The 20,256-nt window shown below is 37.9% G+C and overlaps 1 protein-coding gene across 1 annotated transcript in view; it reads left to right on the top strand.

The window, feature by feature from the left end:
* The window catches only part of NYAP2 (neuronal tyrosine-phosphorylated phosphoinositide-3-kinase adaptor 2), a 149,858-nt gene extending 135,199 nt beyond the window's left edge, over positions 1-14,659 (top strand). Inside the window, exons 8-9 of the mRNA XM_019532559.1 lie at positions 1,822-1,917; positions 12,693-14,659. Of these exons, the coding sequence (XP_019388104.1) occupies positions 1,822-1,917; positions 12,693-12,920 (324 nt within the window). The 3' untranslated portion in view covers positions 12,921-14,659. The remainder of the gene's footprint in view (positions 1-1,821; positions 1,918-12,692) is intronic.
* The last annotated feature ends 5,597 nt before the right edge of the window (positions 14,660-20,256 follow it).

The following is a 20,256-nucleotide window of genomic DNA, read 5'->3' as shown; positions in this document are numbered from 1 at the left end:
AGGTTCTTAGTAAACAAATAGCCACTGTTCTGGCACCTACATGACTTACACTTCTTTTTCCCCAGCAGAAGCCACAAAGGTTAACTAGTCAATTTTTAAATCAGATACATGTCAGCAACATGAGAAATAGTGTTGTATAAACAAAACCAAAAAACATTGTCTTATACTCCCTAGGAAACAGAGACTCCAAAGGAGAAAACATTAAGGCAAGGATAGTAAATGCTCTTTTTACACTTCCAGTGCACTATTATTCATATGTTGATCAGCAATATACTACACTAAAAATCTCTAGAAATAGGTTTAATACAATCTCTTAGCTTTGTTTGATTGTGTTTAACAAGGAATATCTCTTTTCAGCTATTGTGCCCCCACTTCCCTCTATATTTGAACTGCCAAACACAAGGAAAAGTTGAGAGGTTACTCAATGTGTTAATTTAAAAGAAACATTGGGACCAATGTATTTGAAAGGGAATATTGGATCCTACAGCTTATCTTCTGGTTGTGCTTAATGCATCTTTTATGCTTGTGAATACTATGTAAGTATATGAATGTAAGACAATGCTACTATGAGCTTTGTTATACTCAGGGGCTCACTCAGGACACGTTCTAGAGCTGATCAGTTAGTCTGCACAGTGTCTACAGTTATTGTGATATCAGCTGTTCATGAATCTTTCCTATTTACGTTACGTACTCAGTGCATTCCTGAATGTATTCTTAATACTGGATTACTTTTTATTAATAAGTAGTTTGCTTTTAAACATAACAATGAAATAACTGATAAGCAAATTCATAGCTATTTCAATAACTATGTACTCCTGCCCAAATTATACTGTAATTGATGCTGATCTAAATCCAAAGAAACTCAAAGTCAAGAGAACTACTGCAGTTTAATCCTGCTTAATGGGAGTAGAATGTAACCTTCACTCTTTTGGCTTTACAATTCCTAGAAGTAATAGAACCCAGGCACAGTGCAATGATTTTAGAAGTTTTATGAACCAGAATCTATATAACATAGCATAGATGTTAAAAATGATCTTGGCATTATTATTTAAGTAAAACCCTAGCTGTAGTGATGTCAATGCTCAAAGTCCTCTTGCCTTTAACTGTATACAGATTTCACCCTGCATCTTTTTGAAAGATGATTCCTGTTGATATACTGCAACAGATGAGTTCCCCTTGTAAATGTATGGTGGTAGGATCACCAGGAATGGGAGGAAATAGAAGGTGAAGCCACTACTGTTACTTAGCAACTTAGCTATATCGCAGTACAAGCCATATGTCATGCACCAGTGGCATGTGAGTAATGTGATTCTCTGCCTTCCTAAGTGCAAATACATAAGTCCACCACACTTCTGGAAAATAGTTGCTTCAGAAAAAGTGCCACCATGAGTGTCATTGGGAAGGAGCCTGTGGATATTTCTGTCAGAACAGGCAAATGAGAGGGACCAGTACTGATTTTGGTATTCCTTTCCCATAGAGGATGGTAAGTGGCTTTCAAAAACCTTTCTTTTTCACTTATTAGCCTGATGGAAATGACTAGCATGTTTGACCTATTGAAATCATTGGGAGAACTGTTCATAGAGCATATATATGTTGGTTTGTTTTCAGGTACAGGAGCCATTTCTAATCATTTCAAAAAATGTTATTTTTTTTACTTTGAATCATTGTAAGGTCACTTTCTATATCCTTACACCAAATTTTTTACTGTCATTTCTGTGATAGTGTATGGTAATCATAAAGAAAAGGGCATTTGTACATAACATTCATGATCATATAAGCATTATTTGGTTTTCCCCATACGTCCCGTAAATGATGAATCAGCCCCCCTGCCTATCCAATAGAAGTGGAAAGAAAAGCACAAGGATCAGCAGAGGACAACCTCCTCCTCAACCCAATAGCCTGTACAATTACAGCAAAGTAAGTTGAATGTACGATAATGGGAAAAAATATGGAAACACATGCAGAAACATGAGCATTCCTGTTAACTAAAGCTTCAAGTGCCACTTTAATAACCCAACCCTATTAAAAACAGGCAGACAGTTCACCAGAAAAGGTATCTATACCGAGGAAAACAATGGAGTGGGACATGATCTATTATACTGTGTTTTGTAGCATAGCCAGAAGAGTAGTTAGAAAGAATGCTCAACTTCAATCATGGGAGAATTGACACGGTATGAAAATGGGTCAACATTATCCTCCCGTTTTTGAAAACAGTTGTAGACCTGATTGGAAACTTTTGAAATTCAGATATTTCAACAACTACTAATTTTCATGAATACTTTTTGTCCAAGTTGTATCCTGTTTTTATCACAGCTCTGGAAACGTAGTGTATTTCAATCAGCTCACCTCTGTGCAAGGACTATTACATGCCTGTACACATAATTAATTCATCAAAATAGGACTTACAGAGAACCTATAAGGTATTTATGTAGTTATTTTTTATATAAGGGAAAGTTATCAATGGAGAATGTTATATCATACTGTTATTGTACATGTATGGACAAAGTTAGATAGTTTAATTGAGAAACAGTATCACAGCTCCAATATTGTTAATTTTGTGTTTGGTCCCATCTACATTTTTACTGCTTTTTTTTTCTCTCATATTTTTGGTTTTGCAAAGACCCTGATTTCAAATATAGTCTGATAGGTATGAAATCTGAAGGTGTTTCCATATCTTTTTTCAGTCTTCTCTCTGTATATTTACTAACCACTAACAAAGTGCTTGTACAATGTATTAATGCAATTTTTGTGGTGTGATATGTGTTGGGTGTCCAGATTCTTGAAAGACCCTAAAGGCATATTAAAATATAAGACTTTGTGTCATTTACCAATTAATGATGTGGGTTCCTTTTTTCTAATAGATATAGCTTATAGATGGTGAGGACTGTATCTAGCATTAAGTGCTTAATGCTACTAAGAGGGATATAAAAATATTTTGTTCTGTGTTTTTTATCCATAAAAATTATCTGCAAAAATAATTTTCTCAATGACTGGAAAAGAATCATCACATTCTTTTTTTGTTTGTTTTGCTTTCAAAATACATTTTAATATTAACAAATGCCACATCTGCCCTTACTTGTCTCACTCGGTCTCTTTCTCTCTAATTTGTCCATCTTAGATATCTATCACATTGAAATGTAGGGGCCAGATCCTCAGCTGATATAGGTGTGAGTAACTCCTTTGGTATCCATAGAGCTACACCCATAAGCAGTAGTCAGTTGTTAGGCAATTCAGGGTTTTTAAGTACATCTGTTGTGCCATGGTGATTCTTTCTGTATCTTGGAGGTTATTCTCATGAGCTAATATGAACTACCCCACTTCGAAAACTTACTGTCACACATTTCTGTCTGCTGAAGTAGTATTTTATAGATTAACACTTTCCATGTTTTACTTTACAGTTGTATTCTGTGTGAACCATGCTCTTTACTGAGGTAACTGAGCACTTGTAATGCTAAGAATAACTGAAGAATATCTGTTGTCTGAGGTCCCTCTACTTTCCATCTTCCACAGAATAGTTTCATGAATGTATTTTTATGTCATTCCTGCCATAAAAAATGGTGTATGTGACATGTAATTTTATGGTAGACATTGTAGCCATGATGGCTCAGGAATTATGTGAAAGTCTAGGTTTTGTTTTTTGTTTTTTTTTTGGGGGGGTGACATCCTTTATCGGACCAACTCTATAGTTGGGATAGTTAGCTAAGCTTTTGAATGTAAAGCATTCTTTTTCAAGTTGCATGTAATTTTGCAAGAGAGCAAGAGTAAAGTGAGTTTTGCCTTTGTAATGGAAAGTGGGGATATCTATTGTCATTCCTAGTTCCAGCATGTGTGAATTCCAGAGCGTTTGCCCATCTCAAAGAAAGCTCTTTCACTTTTGAGTTAAAGAGTTTTAATCTGAGAAGTAGCTATGTTGACAGTGGTTGGAAAGTAGGCTACTAAAGTGATCCTTTAGGTATCTAGAGCAGACTGTTTAAAACCTTTAAAATAAGGACTGAGACCTTATGTCTGAAGGGAAATGTAGTATCAAGGGGAAATATGCTCTCAGTATATTCTTCACTTTTTCTTGGCTGATGGTTTCATGCCTAATAAATTGTGTTGTGATGGTACCAGATGGTAATGGAAATATATTTGCTTAGCACCACACACTGACATATTGGTCCAGTAAATCTTACCATTTGTCCTAACAGCTGTAGGGTACGGAATAGAAAGATGCTCCACAAAGGAAGAAGGGATCTAACAGCAGAGGTGCATTTCCCCACCACTAATGTGTGAGTGCAGCCTATTTTACAGTGTTCCCTAGTCCCCTGCCATCTTTCTCAGGTTGCAGAGAAGAATTCTGACAGGGTGCAGAGAAATCTGAGACCATCCTTTATCCAGGGAGAGCAAGATCTTATTCTTAAACTTAACCAGTGCTATTTCTGTTCTAGGACTTGCCCTGAAGTTTACGTGGGGCAGAATCAGTTTAGCGGCAGCTCTTTGCTAGCTTCTCAACAACCTTGCTGAGGGAAGGGAGATTTGTACTATGTAGTTGGCAAAGTCTGTTCCTTGCAAGAAAGGTTTTTTGAAGCTTAGGAAGACATTTAGCCTTTTTGTGTGTCATCTTCTTCTACTGATATTTGTTTCCACCCATTCATCCTCTTTATCTATCACAAGCCACCTGAGAATTGGGTGCAGTTGTGGAGAGGACCTGTCTGTGCCTGGCACATGGTCATAATAGCTCACAGACTATTGTCCCCAGTCAAGTTTTTTTCTCTGTTGGGCCCATGCAATGTTGTGGATGATCTCTGACATTGTATAGAGTTGGAGAAGGATCTGACCACAACTTCAATTAATCAGCCAACTAAGACATTGGTTAGATTGTGAAAATTAAATTCTACTATTACCCAGTTCTGCACAGTGACCAGCTTTAGAGGTTAGACTGACAAGAATAAAAATCTCATGTAATCAATGTTTGAGTCAACAGCTCTGTTATATATATTTTCTAGAATAATTTAAATTTTGAGACCAGTAAGGTAAACTGAAAGTATGAAGGACCCAATCCTAATTGAGCTGTTTCCATAGATGGAAGTATTACAATGTTCTGGTGTAGTTCTCCAAGCAAAAATTGTCTCTTAGATACTGATAGAATGTCAAAATATTCCAAAATGCTCCTCAGAACTTCTTCATCCTTTTGTTGGCAGCTCTTTTAAGGAAAACATTTGGCATTCTGTTTTTGGGGAGGGTGTTCCTGTTCAAGGGTTCCAAATTTTGAATGAAAGCACTGTAGTTATTTCATGGACCCAGTTGACAGGAATTCCTGGGAAGGAAATGGAGATATGAAGAGGGTGTGGTTGCTGTTCCAGTCTGTAAGCCAGTATAACAACTACAGAGTCATGTGCTATGGCTCTGTGTCCTGTCTCCAGCTTGGGAGGTGGATATGGCATGATCATTTGGGTTTTGGCATTAAAACTAGCTGACCCTTTTTTGTAATAAAAATGCATTTAAAACTGTTGTTTTTATGCAGCCACATTTCTCACTGGCCTGCTTCCTCTCCGCCTATTCAGTCTCATTGATGAAAACACCTGCCTGGATTTGGACTAACTCACACACACCTAATAAAAATGACAACCAAGTCCTCTTTCATAAAAAGATTCTGGAGATCCCTAAAAATCAGTTATTGTTTCAGTGATATGTTTGGCTTTCCTGGAAGTATTTTCTATATTAAGAGGGATCCAATAGTTCTTAAAGGACATGATCCAAAGCCAGATAAAGTCAAAGGAAGGACTCCTTCTGACTTCAAAGGGCTTTAAATTAGTGCACTTAACAGATGCATTCAGATTTATAATGACAAAAGAGGAAATCCTGGCTTCATGGAAGTCCATGGGAGTTTTGCTGTTATTGTAAAACAGTGCAAGAATTGAACCTTTACATTTTGAAGAGTCTGGTTTCCAGACTTCATGAGAGTTTGCTGCAGCTGTGACATAGAAGACTACTGAATTATCATCTCTTTTGCATCCCATATCTATGAGAGAATTTTTTCATTTATATCATGAAGCGAGTTGATTAAGGAAGAAAAAACAGGAAAATGTTTCTAGAAAACAAGCTGCTTCACTGAATAATAATTTGTTTTCTATTAATAAAGACTCCTTAGTTTTATACATTAATTTAAAATAATGATGTGAGTTTAAAATTTGGAAGCAAGAGAGTGGCTTTTCTCGGTTCAGATATGGTTAAACATTAATAAATGTTGCCTCAGCACTCCTGTGACATAAACAATCACAGCGTTGTTTTTTTCTATAGGAAAATTGAAGCATTATAATTTACTTATTTTCCCAAGTTCTTCCACAAATTGGTGGTTTGGGCTATCTGGAAAATAAGACTTTTGTTTCTATCAAAATTGGAGTTTCTACAGCTATTAAAATAGTTCCATGAAAAACCAGTCAGGGAGGCCAACCCCAGAGTAGCTGATAATCCAGGGATGAGGGCGCTCACCTGGGGAGAGGAAGAAGAAGGATCCAGTTTAAAAGTCTTGCTCTGTGGGTGCATCCACACAAGATGCTTTAGTGTGCAGTAGGATAGTTTACTGAGTGGTAAGCATGCACATCTACATGTGCACACACTGTGCAGTAAACTTTGCTAATCATGAGAAAATTTGCTACCTGTGAATGCAAGTAGGAAATTTACTTGTAATTAGTTACTGCACAGTAGCACTCGTGTAGGCACTTGACCAAGAGTTAATCTGATCCCAGTCAGCCAGCCAGCAGGGTGTGCGAGATTGCTTCCTGACCCTAGGAGCTGTCTGCTGCCAGGGTGGGCTCTGTCACCAGAGCCTAGGCAGAGCCTTATCTCCCAGCTCCTGCTCTGTCCTCATGATTGGGGAGCAGGGCGCTGGAAGATCTTTATCTCCCAGTACCAGCTCTGCGACTGCGGGGCCAGCTCTGGGAGATCCTTATCTCCCAGCACCAGCCCCACAATCATGGAGCTGGTGCTTGGACCTCCCTGCTGGTGGGGCTGGTAAGTTTGTTTCCTACCCAGCTCCATGACTGCAGAGAAATCTCAGGAAGAGACATTGTCCCTGCCCCTGACAGCAGGCAGCCCCTTGGGAACAGGGACCAATGTCCCAGTCCTGGCCAAGAGACAGGTGTCTCTTGGCCGAGTGCTCTCTGCCAGTCCCTGGGCTAGCACACAGGGGGAGCCTAGCCCTGGTGGCAGCAGAAGCCCATTGCAGGCCCCCAGGAAACTAAAGGGCTTGAACCTGAATCTTTCCTAGTGAATGCAAGGCCTCAAAATTAGTCTTTTTTCACACTTTCCTCTTTGAATTGTTCCAGTCTCTCTCACTGAACACAAATACATCAGACCACAGTCTCCACACTGGCTCAGTAAGTCTATATATACAAGTACTAAATGACCATGCAGTAATGATTGCATAGTCAGTGTCTCATGTAGATGTAGTCAGGGTGTCCAAGAACCCAGTTTTAAGCTGATAAAAAAAAGTTTTTTATCCAGACAACTAAGAGCATTTTTCAAAAGTTATCCTCTGTTTTTACAAAGAAGCACAACCTAGTTAACTGACTTGTCCACTGCAAAGCAATGGTAGAACTAGAGGCAGAATTGTGGCTATCTGTTAGACCATGTTACTACCAATTTTTGAAAGCAAAATTAATTAATTATAATTTATATCCATCTATCTATAGATAGAACAGATACCTATTTAAAAGACAAGTAGTTCCATTCAGTTCATTCATCTCTACCCATTTGCCTACCATTTGCATGTAAGATTTAAATAAAAATTTTTATCAAATCGTGGACTATTTTGGTGGGGAGAGTTATTGTTAAGTTTCTTGTTCCTTGTTCTCAGAGAGAGGGAGAGTTCACTAGTAATCATCCATATATGGCTTTAAATATCCTCTTCCTTCATATGTCTATAGGCAGAGAAAGGTTTCTCTCTCAAGTTTTTCACACAAGATACCTATTTGAATGTTTATCTATCAGTTTTACTTTTCAGAGTTTTGAACAGCATGCCAAATATATTTCGTTTCAGTTGTTTCACTTGTTGGCCATTTCTGGGTATTTAGAACAGCTGCAATTATAATAAGGATCCAGACTTGTCCTTGTGTACAGCAGTCACAAAATTCCCATTGATGTCAACAGTGACATGTAAGGCCACTTTTCAAAGAGAACTCTTCTGCATTTCAAATTTTGCTCTGGCATTTTTGCTCAGACAATAATTTCTGCACCATTCCTTCCATGAATCAAATCATTTACATACTCAAGAAGTATTTATATGCGTGGTATGTATGCAAATCTTGTGCACATGCAAATTACTGTGAATGGAGCCACTCCTGTCAAAATGATTATGTGTACAACATTAGAATTCTCATTTTGAAGAGTGTGCCCTAAATCAAGCAAAACTAAAGCACCAAATATCTCCTCTTCTTCTTCTTTCTCACCCAGCTGTTTCAGATTTCTGTCATTTACTTTAATTAAAGCAATGTTTCAAAATAAAATGTGCATATATACACACATATGTGCATGTATCTATACAAATAAAATAAGCTTATTTTTATAGCAGTAATAAAAATATTATGTTTGCATAAAGCAAATTGTGCAATTTGTTTCCTTTGAGACACTGTGGATGCATGCATATTTTGGTTAAGGAAGGCTCTGAATTTTGGTAAAAGGTCCTGTGTTTTGCTTTGTTTTCTTTTCTATATACTTTATGTTCAGGCAGGATCTTTGGGTTTGTCAAGTCATGATTTAAAACTTATTGCAAAACACCCCAGCTTTTCTTTCTTGGCTCCCACATTCATTTATCATTTATCCTAGAAAAGCAAATGCAATATGCTAAACATCAAAGGAGCTGAATCTCTCTGGTTAGGGTGTTAATGAACTCAACCACATCATAGACCCAGCTCTAAATCAAATATAATAGAACCACTTGGAAGCAAAGTTTCAAATCCCTCTAGAATCAATTTAGTCATTCATCTTAAATAGATACATTTAGTGCTACATGACTATTTGTGTGTGTTTGTTTGCACACACTTATTTATCTTTCAGATGGACCATTCTGATGTTCATGAACATAACGGGGATCCTGGCTCTGGCTTTCTTTTTCACAGGGGTAGGAATTTACCCCCATGGCTTTGGCTAGAATCATCTTTGCTCCTTGTTATGTTTCACATTGTGAGCCAGTTGGTGGCCATTCTCCATGCCAGGACTGGTGCTTTGTGTGCTGCCAGTCTCATTCTAGAGCCTGCTTTGGGAATGGTGTGTTGTCTGTCTTGTTTCTGAAGTAATGTTGAATATTTTTGGCTTGAGTATGTCATGTAGCTGTTCTCACTACCAATCAATCAGTTATGTGCCTTCATGAACTTTAATTTTTATATATATAACACCAAACAAAATCCTCATTTTGACTATCAGTGATTCAGGAATGGTGTTAGCAAGTTGCTACCTGATAGAATGGAGGGGAGGGAGGGAGGGAGGCTGAAACTGAAAAGGGGGAGAATGTCAGAAGAGAAGCAGGAGCAGAACCAGCTATGATCACTGCCATTTGACAATGACAGATAGGTTTAGGCCTAAATCAGTGACGTTGCAGACATACGTTTTAAACAGTTTAGTAGCCCTGTTAAGTTCAGTGGGGCTACACAGATAGTTAAACAGCTGTTGAAATATTTTGCTAGATCAGGATTTTTTTGTATAAAATTTGTCTGGAACAAACTGAAGATTCAGTTAGCTTGTTCTTTAAGTGGGCGTATTGGCAACATTATGATGCAATCTTCAACTGATCATCCTCTCTGCAATAGTGAAGATGCACCTTCTCTTTCACTTGTAACTTGAAGATGTGTTTCCTTGTTCAGTGCACTTAATAGTTTGCCCCAAAAGGTGTATTAGAGCTAGGTAAGTAGAGCAAATAAAATCCATTAATGGTTTTTTCTAATTTCTAAAATGTTACAGTTCTGTTTCTTCATCTGGTATGTTTCCTTTACATAATCTAGCAAGTAAATATTACATTAGTAATACTGAGCCTTTACACTGTATACATGATTCCATGCATCTAATTAGAGAAGAGGAGTGTACTGGGTGAACAACATATCCAAGCAAATCTCTAATTTTAAATACTCTTTAAAAACTTCTTGTGAAGAAGCTATGTTTCAAGAATTACTCAGCAGATGATCAGTAAAGTGAAGGAAATCACAATTAATTCATGGGAAAATGTAAACAAAAAAGTTCCTCATTATAAATTATTCACCCAACTCTACGGTATACAGGGGTAAATTCAGAAAGAATCTTGAGCTTTCTATGCTTGAATTATTTTAGCTCCAGTGCTGCAAGGAATTACAGACCTGTTGTGTAGCTGCTAATATGCAGACAGATTCTGCAACATTTCTTCCAGCTTTGAGAGTGTTTTACTACCTACAGTGTAAAGATTCAGCTTCAGTCCCTTTGAAGCATGAGAAATAGTGTATGTATTATACGATATTGACCCTGGCAAAGTCTAATACAGCACAATAGGGAGAGCATGTGAATACAGTAATACATTCTTGACAATTACAATATATGCTGATGATGGCAGTTCACAGTGCTTGATGACTAATGAATACAGCATAATGTACAGATTTTTTATTAGAGCTTGAACTCTTCCCTAACTGGGTGGATAAAAAGAAAGATGATTTCCCCATGCCCATCAATGAAATCTGTAGCTGAACTGCCCTAAAACTGGTATGTGGCCACATATTTTGGATGTTCTTTTCAATGAATTGTATGCAGACTGCATGCCTACCCTGCCACAAAGAGGGATCCAGCAAAAGGAAGACACTGCTCCATAGGTAATAAAATATTGTCATTGGCTATAATGGCAGATAAACCTCTTCCTTATAAGAGCTTTGATCCAAGTCCAGTAAAGTCAGTGGATGTCCCTCCATTGAATTTGATGAGTTTGGGATCAGGATCAAGGAGATGGACAGAAATAGACTCTTTATTGACTTAATTGCCTCATGAAAGCAACAAGCAGCAAATGATGCAAGTTAGAGCCAAGTATTCAAATGAAAGTTAGAAGGCAAAGTACGCTCATAGTAGACTTGTCATTTTAGTCAGTTGTACATATGGTAGGTGCTTAATTCTAGCTTTATAAGGATGTTAAATAACAGATTTCATGTTTAATATATCATTATCATCATCTCTTCCAAAGTCAGTGCTGCACAAAGTGCTCTCCTATACATTAGAGAGTGTGAAGAACATTTGTGTCATTATCCAAGAACATATTTTTTTCAGAAATGTTGTAGCCACTGTTACAGCAATACTTAAAAATACTCTAGTGGGAAGAGACGTGAAGATAAAAAAGATACGATTCTTTGCCTTGTTCAATTTGCTTGGTATGTTTGAAAGCACTTTGTATATGATTATTATTTCTGGTTTGTTACTGCTTTTTCTCTGTTTCCCCTGGTATGGGAATTCAGGGGAGGGGCAGTACGTGAAAGTTATTTTTCATGCTCTCTATATTTATCCTGAGTATTTTTCTAATTGACAGCAGACCTTCCAAAGCCTACTGAAGTCAATGGAAAGCTTCATTGATTTCAGTAGGGATTAAGCCTTCTCATATTTCTTTAAACTGCTAGCTCCAGTTCTAAAGACATTAAGAATGTCTATAGATTGCAATATTTTCTGTTCACTTGCATAAAGTTAATAAAAACAATAATTTTATTCATGAAATTAAAAGTACACCCTCTGTATTACTGTATACTGTATCACTATACTTTCATTTTAAGGTTAAAAGATCTGTTAATGCTGTGCCAACATATTTACACATTAAAACCCCCCACACTTATGCAAGATTAACTACAGCTGAAGGAATAGGCATAATAAACATCTGGACACACACACGCGCGCACACACTTTGTACATGCAAATCAGCTTTGCTAGATATAGTTACCTGATTTGCGCACATAAGCAGATGTACAGCACATGTTCAAAATCCATTGATCATTTTTTGGCACATTTGAAAATTAGCAGTTTAGGTCCCAATCCACCAAAGCACTTAACAACATGCTAAGCATTAATCAAGTTGGTATCCCACTGAACTCAAATAAAACCGCTTTTCTTGATTTCAGTGGAACTCACACATGCTTAAAACTAAGTGCATGATTAACAGCTTTGCTGGATCAGGGCCATTGTTTGCAACATACTGCATGAATGTGGACCATGCTGTTGAATTAATGAAATAGTGTTTTAGAACAGGATAGGTTAAATCATGTAACTGGGACTGGGTTCATTAAATCATACAAAAAATTAAAAAGAAAAAGCTCATTTAGCTTTATGTTTGGAACTTGTGAAGCCATAGTTTTAATGTGACATATTGGATTTGGCAAGCAGAACAGTTTTGAGCAGATAGAGTTTTTACCTTCACAATTGATCTATGCACCTTTTTAAGATCTACTGTATCAGTTAAAATCTAACCAGAAATAAATAGAAGTGGTTTGCCTGAATTACATTTGCAAGCTTAAAAAAAAGATTCTATTTATTCTTTTTTTGTCTTTGCATAGTATCTAAAATTAGATTTTGTGTATATCCCTTCTAGTGGCAAAAGATACTGTATTCATTAAAACACCAATGCTGTTCTACTATTATCATGATAATTACAAGGAGCCAACTCTCAGAAACAGCCAAAATAACCTGTTATTAACCAATTATGTGTATGCATTTTTGTTTGATAGGTGACATGTATGCAGTGGTTGCAAGGAGACCATACAATGCTGGATATGATTGAGAAAAAGCGTTGCCTGTGCAAAGAAATAAAGGCTCGACAGAAGTCAGAGAAAGGACTTTGCAAACAGGACAGCATGCCTATTTTGCCAAGTTGGAAGAAGAACACTGGGACCAAGAAATACAGCCCCCCTCCTTATTCCAAACAACAAACAGTTTTCTGGGACACTGCAATATGACAGGGTCATAGAGCATACCATCTCCACAGTGTTGCAACCTGAACAAATAGTCTGCTTTTTTCATAAGACAATGACTTACCTGCAGGTTATGAACCACCTATGAAAAAGCACACTAGTATGGTGCTCACCTGTCAATAAAAAAGAAATCTTGGTTTCTGACTGGATTAAGGCATGCATATTTATCAAGGATTTTTTTGAATCCAGAAGATATTGAAATGTAAATATTTGCCAGTATATTGAATACACCCAAACGAATACACTGTTTAAATATATATAAATGAAAAATTTATGAAAAATTTTACTATATAATATAACTACTGTTACACTGTTTTATTAACTATTTTCTATGTGATATTCTATGTGTTCTTTTTCCTCCCATTTTAATTATCTTACTTGCCTAGATTTGGCCTCTGTACAAAAGCATGTGGTTATACATTTTTGCTTAACAGTACAATGTACAAATCAACCTGGTGCTAGGGCTGTAGACATTAACTAGACTCATATTCACTAGAAACATGTCACTTTTTTTTTTTTGGAGTGAGGATGAAGGCTTTGGCAGGCAGTGGTAAAACCATAAACAATACGAATAAAAATGCTTAATGTGGATGTCTGAATCACATTAAAAAGAGTTGTTCTGTATCAGATTTTGGTAAGTTTACTCTTATAAATTGCCCTCATTTTTATGTTAATTGGCAATTAAAATATTCAGTTATAATTATTAGGTTCTATTTGGCTAACCAAGGAAAAAAAATTACTGCAGAAATGTCTACAACCAACATTCTTCTTTCTTTTATTTAGGTGACTAGAGGAGACCATGGTTCACTGTGATTAAGCATTATACAAGTCATGATAAAGAAATACACAATTGGTTAGCAGGTTAAAAAGTGGCATTTCAGCTATTAGTCCTGTCCACACTTGTCTTTGGTCTAGACAAAAAAAAAAAAAAGACAAAACTGGTTTCATAATTCTTCATTTTCAATACAACCTTAATTTAGTCTGTTTATTCTTAATAAAGGCCTGACTCGAATCCCATGGAAAGATTTTTGCATGGCTTTGAATCAGGCCCCTATTGAAAGTAAACTATTTCCAACTCCTAGATGATCATAAAATTGGCTCAGTGTCCTGTGTGGCATCACACCCACCCAGCAGGATATTACATCATGACCAAAGATTTATGACCTCTTGGTTTTAACAGGAGAAAGAGATGGCTTATACTGCTTATAAGGGTGAGACCTATGTATTCAAATATCTTTCAAAAGGGACTGTTTAGAATAAGGAAAATCTGTATCATCATGAAGTGAGAAAAATACTATGACATATATTTTGTATATTTAAATTTTATCTATGCTTCTGAAATTTGGCAGCATGAAAATTCCTCTTTAACAATCATTTAAATATATTCTCTGAAAAGAAAAGATGTATTGTTTGAAACTTATTGTCATATTGGCTTTTCTTTGAAATCATATTGACAGCAGTGCCACAGGCTTAGCTGCTGATCAAAAAACCAAAAATAACAAACTTTACTAGGTTTTTTTTGTAATCTATATTGTTAGAGTTTGAGTAATGCTTTATCAGTAGTAGTTTCTTTCCAACCTCTGAAATAATAATAATAAAGTTTTTAAATATTTTATGAATAATTAACTAATGTATATTTTGATGTCCAAATTGAGGATTTCTGTATAAGATAAAATGTGTGTGTTTATATGGGTGTATGTATATTAGCATTACTATATGTGTGTATATGTATATGTACATATATATATATAGATCTATCTATCTATAGATATAGATAGATATATATCTATACACACACTCACACACACACAAATACACATGCATATATGTGTGCATACATCTATAGGCATATATGTAAAATGTATGTTTGTGCTGGGTGTACAGTGACTGAAATGTGTGCACAATTTAAACAGAAACTTAAAGAAACCTTCACAACCCCAATGGCAGAAGAAATAAAGCCCACAAGTTGTGGTGGAATCTTTAAGGGAATCTTGAGTCCTAAATGCACCAACTATATATTCTGTTTATTTTTATTTTTTTTAAAGAAAAAAATGCTAGAAGGAAATCTCAAGAGATCTTGCCAAATTCCAGAATGTGCTGGAAATGACATGATGTACTAATAAAAAATATATTAAGATAACAGGTTCATAATTCAGAAAGAGTTTATACTAGTGAAATGCATTATCTTCCTTATTACAGGTAATTATATGACAAAAGAAAAAAATTCCTGTATGAAATAACTTGGTCCTTTCAGAAACTGCCCCGAATCTTGCTAGTGACAGAACACTGTTCTGTCAGTTATGACACTCTTTTTATATGTTGGCCACTTTCTGAAGCAATTAGTTCATTTGAAAACCTAACCTAAGTATTCACATTGTAAACTTTCCCCAAGAACAGTTTTTTAATGTACACGTGAATTTCTTGACTGGGAAGATCATGAAAAACCTCAATAAGAGACATGGCAATTTCAAATTTGAGGCAGGGTACAAACTGATTTATAGAAAACTGCTTGAACCATTGAGTACTGTATCCTTTTTGTATGATACATGATAGGAATAATATCAGGGAATTGAAACATTCTAGTTGTGAACAGATTTGTTTGACATTTAAACTATCATAAAAGCCACTTACTAGTTTGCTTCTATAGTTCAGCACCAGGCACATTGTCCCAAAAATAGCCCATGTGCTTCCAAACCACTATTGTATCCTATGGAAACAATGGCTTATAATTATTATTGCTGCCACAACATTTAAAATTAAAATATGACTTAGCACTTATCTTCAAAGCACTTTAGAAACATAAATGAAACCTCACACCTGTGTGAGGAAGGACAGATTCTGTTGTATAGAGGATGAAACTGAAGCAGAGAGCTTGAGTGACTTCTTAAGAAGTCACTCAAAACTGGAGTTAGGAGTAGGCCCCGGTCCTGTACTCTGACCAGTTGGTTGCACCATCATTTGAGTAAAAGGTACTTTGCCACTGCAGAGACTGTGCCATCATAATGCTGTCTAAACATTTTCTATATCACCTGTTATCTCAACAGTTTCTATGTATCACAGGGTGAATGACAACACATGGTCCTTAAAATTGTAGTTTATATAAATATGCAATCTGTATGTACATACAGGTCACATATACACACACACATGTGAAGGCTGTATATAGTCTTGAAATTGTTTGGTATGCACTTACTTTGCTTTAAACTCCTAAAAGTTAAACATTATAGTGTAGCAATTTGTGTAAAGTGCACTGTGATTTCCAGAAAGCACAGTAAAGTCACAGGTCTTGTTATTCTTGCACTAAAAATGTGTTTACGTATATTAGCAAATGTATGTTTATTTTATTGCTCTTTTTCACAAATTTAAAGCAAATGTATAAAATAGTATGTTTTTTTTCTAGTGGACAATGGCACTATGTTTTTAAATGACAGGGTTTTTAAATGAGAAGAAATCATTCTGTGTCCATTCCAATGTAATGTTTACCAATATCTTAAAACTGAATGTCATCTTGCTTTTTATTCATGTTTCATTAGAAATGTCAGGTATGTGCCTGAAGTTGTGTAGGAGTAAGGCGTAGCTAGAGCATAACTGTAATCATATATTACTAGCCATTTCTATATACACAGTATAAATACATATTAATTTTCTGTTCATTTTTGTACTTGATTTTTTTAGGTAAGCTGTAATTATATGTACTTTGATACTTCTGAAGTAATAAGATGTTGTTTGGATATCAATCCTGCTTTATTTAGTGCATTGACAATACTTTACAATAATTTAGTGCTTATTTATTTGTGCTCCAGTGTAATTATAATAAAAGCAATAGTTTAAAATATCTAGCTTTTTAGTTTTTGTTTCATTATGTAAAAGTTAAAGCTGCATTGTTTGGTAGGTATTATATAGAGCAAAAGTGAAAGACTGTATCCTGATATAATATTTACCATGAAGATAGAGACAGAGGGTCCTGCATGTTCCAGAGACTGTATAAGCTATCCTGGCTTTCCTGTGTTGCCAAAATACTGTATTTTGTATTTTTCTTAAAGTACCAGATCTTGGAGTCTTGCGATTGAGAGAATCGACTATATTATTGTTTTTGTTTGGGTGGGAAGTTATAGTTCTCTTGGTTACTAAAAGATATCATGAATTCTGGAAGCAGATAAACACAATATGGGTTTTTTGTTGTATTTTGGATTCAGGATTTTGGTGGGACTTCTGATTTTTTTGTGGTTGGGGTAAGAAGTAGACAGGATCTTCTTTTCCTTGCAAAATTCTGTGAGGGGGAAAATCTCACCATCCTTGTTCCCATGCCAACACCAAAACCAGTTGAGAATGCCAAGATAATTTGGTTTGGCAGAACAAAATGTTTACTTTCAAGTATGCAAAATTAGAGGTTCTAAGTCCATTTCTCCTCTCTGATCAGGGATTGGCAAAAAAGAGACAACAGGTAAAGTAGTGGTCAATTTAAACAGAAAATATTTTAAAAATTAAGTTTCAAGATGTGTACAGCAGCATGAAGGAGAACATTAGCATCCATGTTTGTCATTTCAATGTTCATGCATAATCCATTGGCTTTCTTTCACTTATCTTGTGCAGGACCTGGATCAGGCCCAGAGTGATGAAGAGCTGAAGGCAAAATTTTCTATTCCAAATGCTATATGCTAACTTCCAGGTTAAAGGCTCTTTTCCCTCCCAGGATACAATCATAGCTGCCTGCTCTCCCTTTTCCTGCCTGTTCGACATGGAATTAGAGTACATTACAGTTGATATCCACCTCGCCCACTACCCTGCCATCTCTGCAATGATATTTAATGGGCACATTTATACATGCATTTCATCCTTGATCAGTTTACTTGCAAGTAAACTACTAATGAGTAAACACTCCCAAGCAGGCGTTTACACATGCAGGGATGTGGCAGCAGCTTTGCTGCTCATAGCAGCAAACTGCTGCCACTGCCTAGAGCCCTGCAATGGACCTCAGCCACCACCAGAGGGAGCTCAAAACTCTGGCTGCAGTTGCCAGCAGCCATCTTTGAAAGCCAGACCTATGGTCTGCTCCCAGGCCAGCCACCTTCCTGTCTAGGGACAGCATGCACAGTGCAAGGGCAGCACACAGCAGATCTCTCCTAACTGCCTTTGCCTCCCCACCCCGTGGCTGCTCCAGCCCCTGCCCCTGGCACTGGCAAGCAGTGCCCTGGGCTTCTGCCGGTCACCTGTGGGCCTGCTGCACTGACTGCCAGCTGGCCTACAGCCATCTGGGCCCTTCTGGCTCCCCCACACATAGCAACAATCTCCCCAGCTGCACCATGCCATCCCCGGGCTGCTGCTGCTGCGCACCTGCCATCTGGATCCCATTTAGCTGACTGGATCCCACCAGAGATGCTCTTACCCTCCTGGACCTCCAGCCTCACCGCCTCTGGGCCCACTGGGCCAGCCAGCACTGGTGGCTGCACATTGTCCAGAAGACCTGGGATAACAAGCAGTAGCTGAAGATGTTCTGAATGACCTGAACTACCTTCCAGGACCTCCTGGAGCAGCTCCAGCTGCACCTGGAGTGGCAGGACACCACCATGCAACTGCCCATCCCTGCAGACACTTGGCTGGCCTTCACCCTGCTCAAGCTGGCCATGCCCACCAGCTTCCAGTATGCAGGCATTTCACTGTGTGCTGCATAACATTGTGTGCTGCATAACATCTGTGAATCCTAGGGGCAGCTGTTTCATGAGGCTTGTGTGGAGGAGGTACAGCAGGCAGAAGGAGCGCTAGCTGGCAACAGGAGCACCAGCTCCAATAGAAGTGAAAGCGATGCCCTACCCACCAGTCAAGGCCCTGGCCAAGGCCTTGGGCCAGCTGCACACCTGCCCCCAGGGGACAAGGCACCAGATGCAAGAAGCACTGATCAACCAGCTCCTCCTGCATTCCCCACTATAGCCCACTTGGACAGCCACCCATGGACACCCCAGACCCCCTGTCAACCCCCCAGCACCATGCTCACTGCAGACACATCTCAGAAGAACAACAGTTTTTATTCCCCTCACATCAAACAGAACCCCCCAACAAGTGAAGCCCCCATTCCCCACCCCCCTCCATCCCCAAAAAACAGACCCTCCCCTCCCAACAATAGATCCCCTCAACAACCCACCTCACCCACTAACAATAAAACAAACTCTGCCCTGTGCAAGCTATTTATGATGTGGTGGTTTGTGTGGGTACCCTCCAGGGGTGGGTTGGTGTGGGGTGGTGTCACCTAGTGGGCAGAGCCCCAGGTGATCAAGGCATGGGGCTTGGAAAGAGCTGTGGAGAGGGGCCCAATTGGGGGCTCACTGCTTGCTGCCCCTCGAGCAGATCAAGGCAGAGGGCTGGGACCTGCCCCTCCCCTGCAGTTCTTTCCATGCCCTCTGCCCCAATCGGGGAGCCAGGGCCAGGAGCTCCCTGATGCCAGGGCTCAGGGACATTGTGCGTGCTCAGGATCCACCATTGGAGCCTGCCCCACCAGCAGGCAGCTCCCCGGGGCAGGGAGCAATCTCCTGGCCTCCATCCCTCTCCCTCACCAGCAACAGAGCTACTGAGCAGTAGTAATAAGCGACTGTGTAGTAAGAATCTTGTGTATATGTGCCCACTATCAGTTTTTTCTTCCTACAGAGAGAAAAATCTATCTGCTATTTAGTTTTAAATGACTATTTCCATAAAAGAATAGAAATTCTCATGTCTTGCCTCAGCCTTCATGTTATTGTCCTCCAAATCTGATCTGAGGCCCTCAGCACCAGTAAGGAAGAAATGGAAAGAGCTATATTTACACCTAGATGCAGAAAGCTACATTAATTTTAGTCACCTGCACATTATTTTATTCATAATATTTTTCCTTTTCCTATTTCGCTGAAGTGTTTTTTATATTGTTTTGTTATTGCTTTGTTTCCACCAAATGAGGTTTAAATTATAAGGAAACTAGACCATAAAAGTAGTGGTTCTCTACACAGAACTTTAGGTTTGTTAAATTCTACAAGATGTTCTTTGGTACTGCCTTTCTGGGCTACATTCCTTTTGTATTTTAAAAACACTAGTTAGAATAACTGCTATCTCTGTTGCATTCACTCTGAGTGATCATAGCCTGATAGCAAAATGGTTGCACAGCAATTAAAGTATACTGTAGCCTGTCTTAGTAAGAAATATCTGGGCCCCAAAAGACAAACATTTGAAACACATTAAAGAAATGATGGGCTAACATTACTGAAAGCTATGGCAAGAGCTGAGCAAGGTAAGCAATGGCATACAATGAATCCACATAACATTTACAAATGCTAAAGACAACTGAAAAGAATCATTT

This window comes from Crocodylus porosus, unplaced genomic scaffold (assembly GCF_001723895.1).
Source record: "Crocodylus porosus isolate Cpor-Errol unplaced genomic scaffold, CroPor_comp1, whole genome shotgun sequence".
Classification (NCBI taxonomy): Eukaryota; Metazoa; Chordata; order Crocodylia; family Crocodylidae; genus Crocodylus; species Crocodylus porosus.
This window is presented reverse-complemented; position numbering and strand designations above follow the sequence as displayed.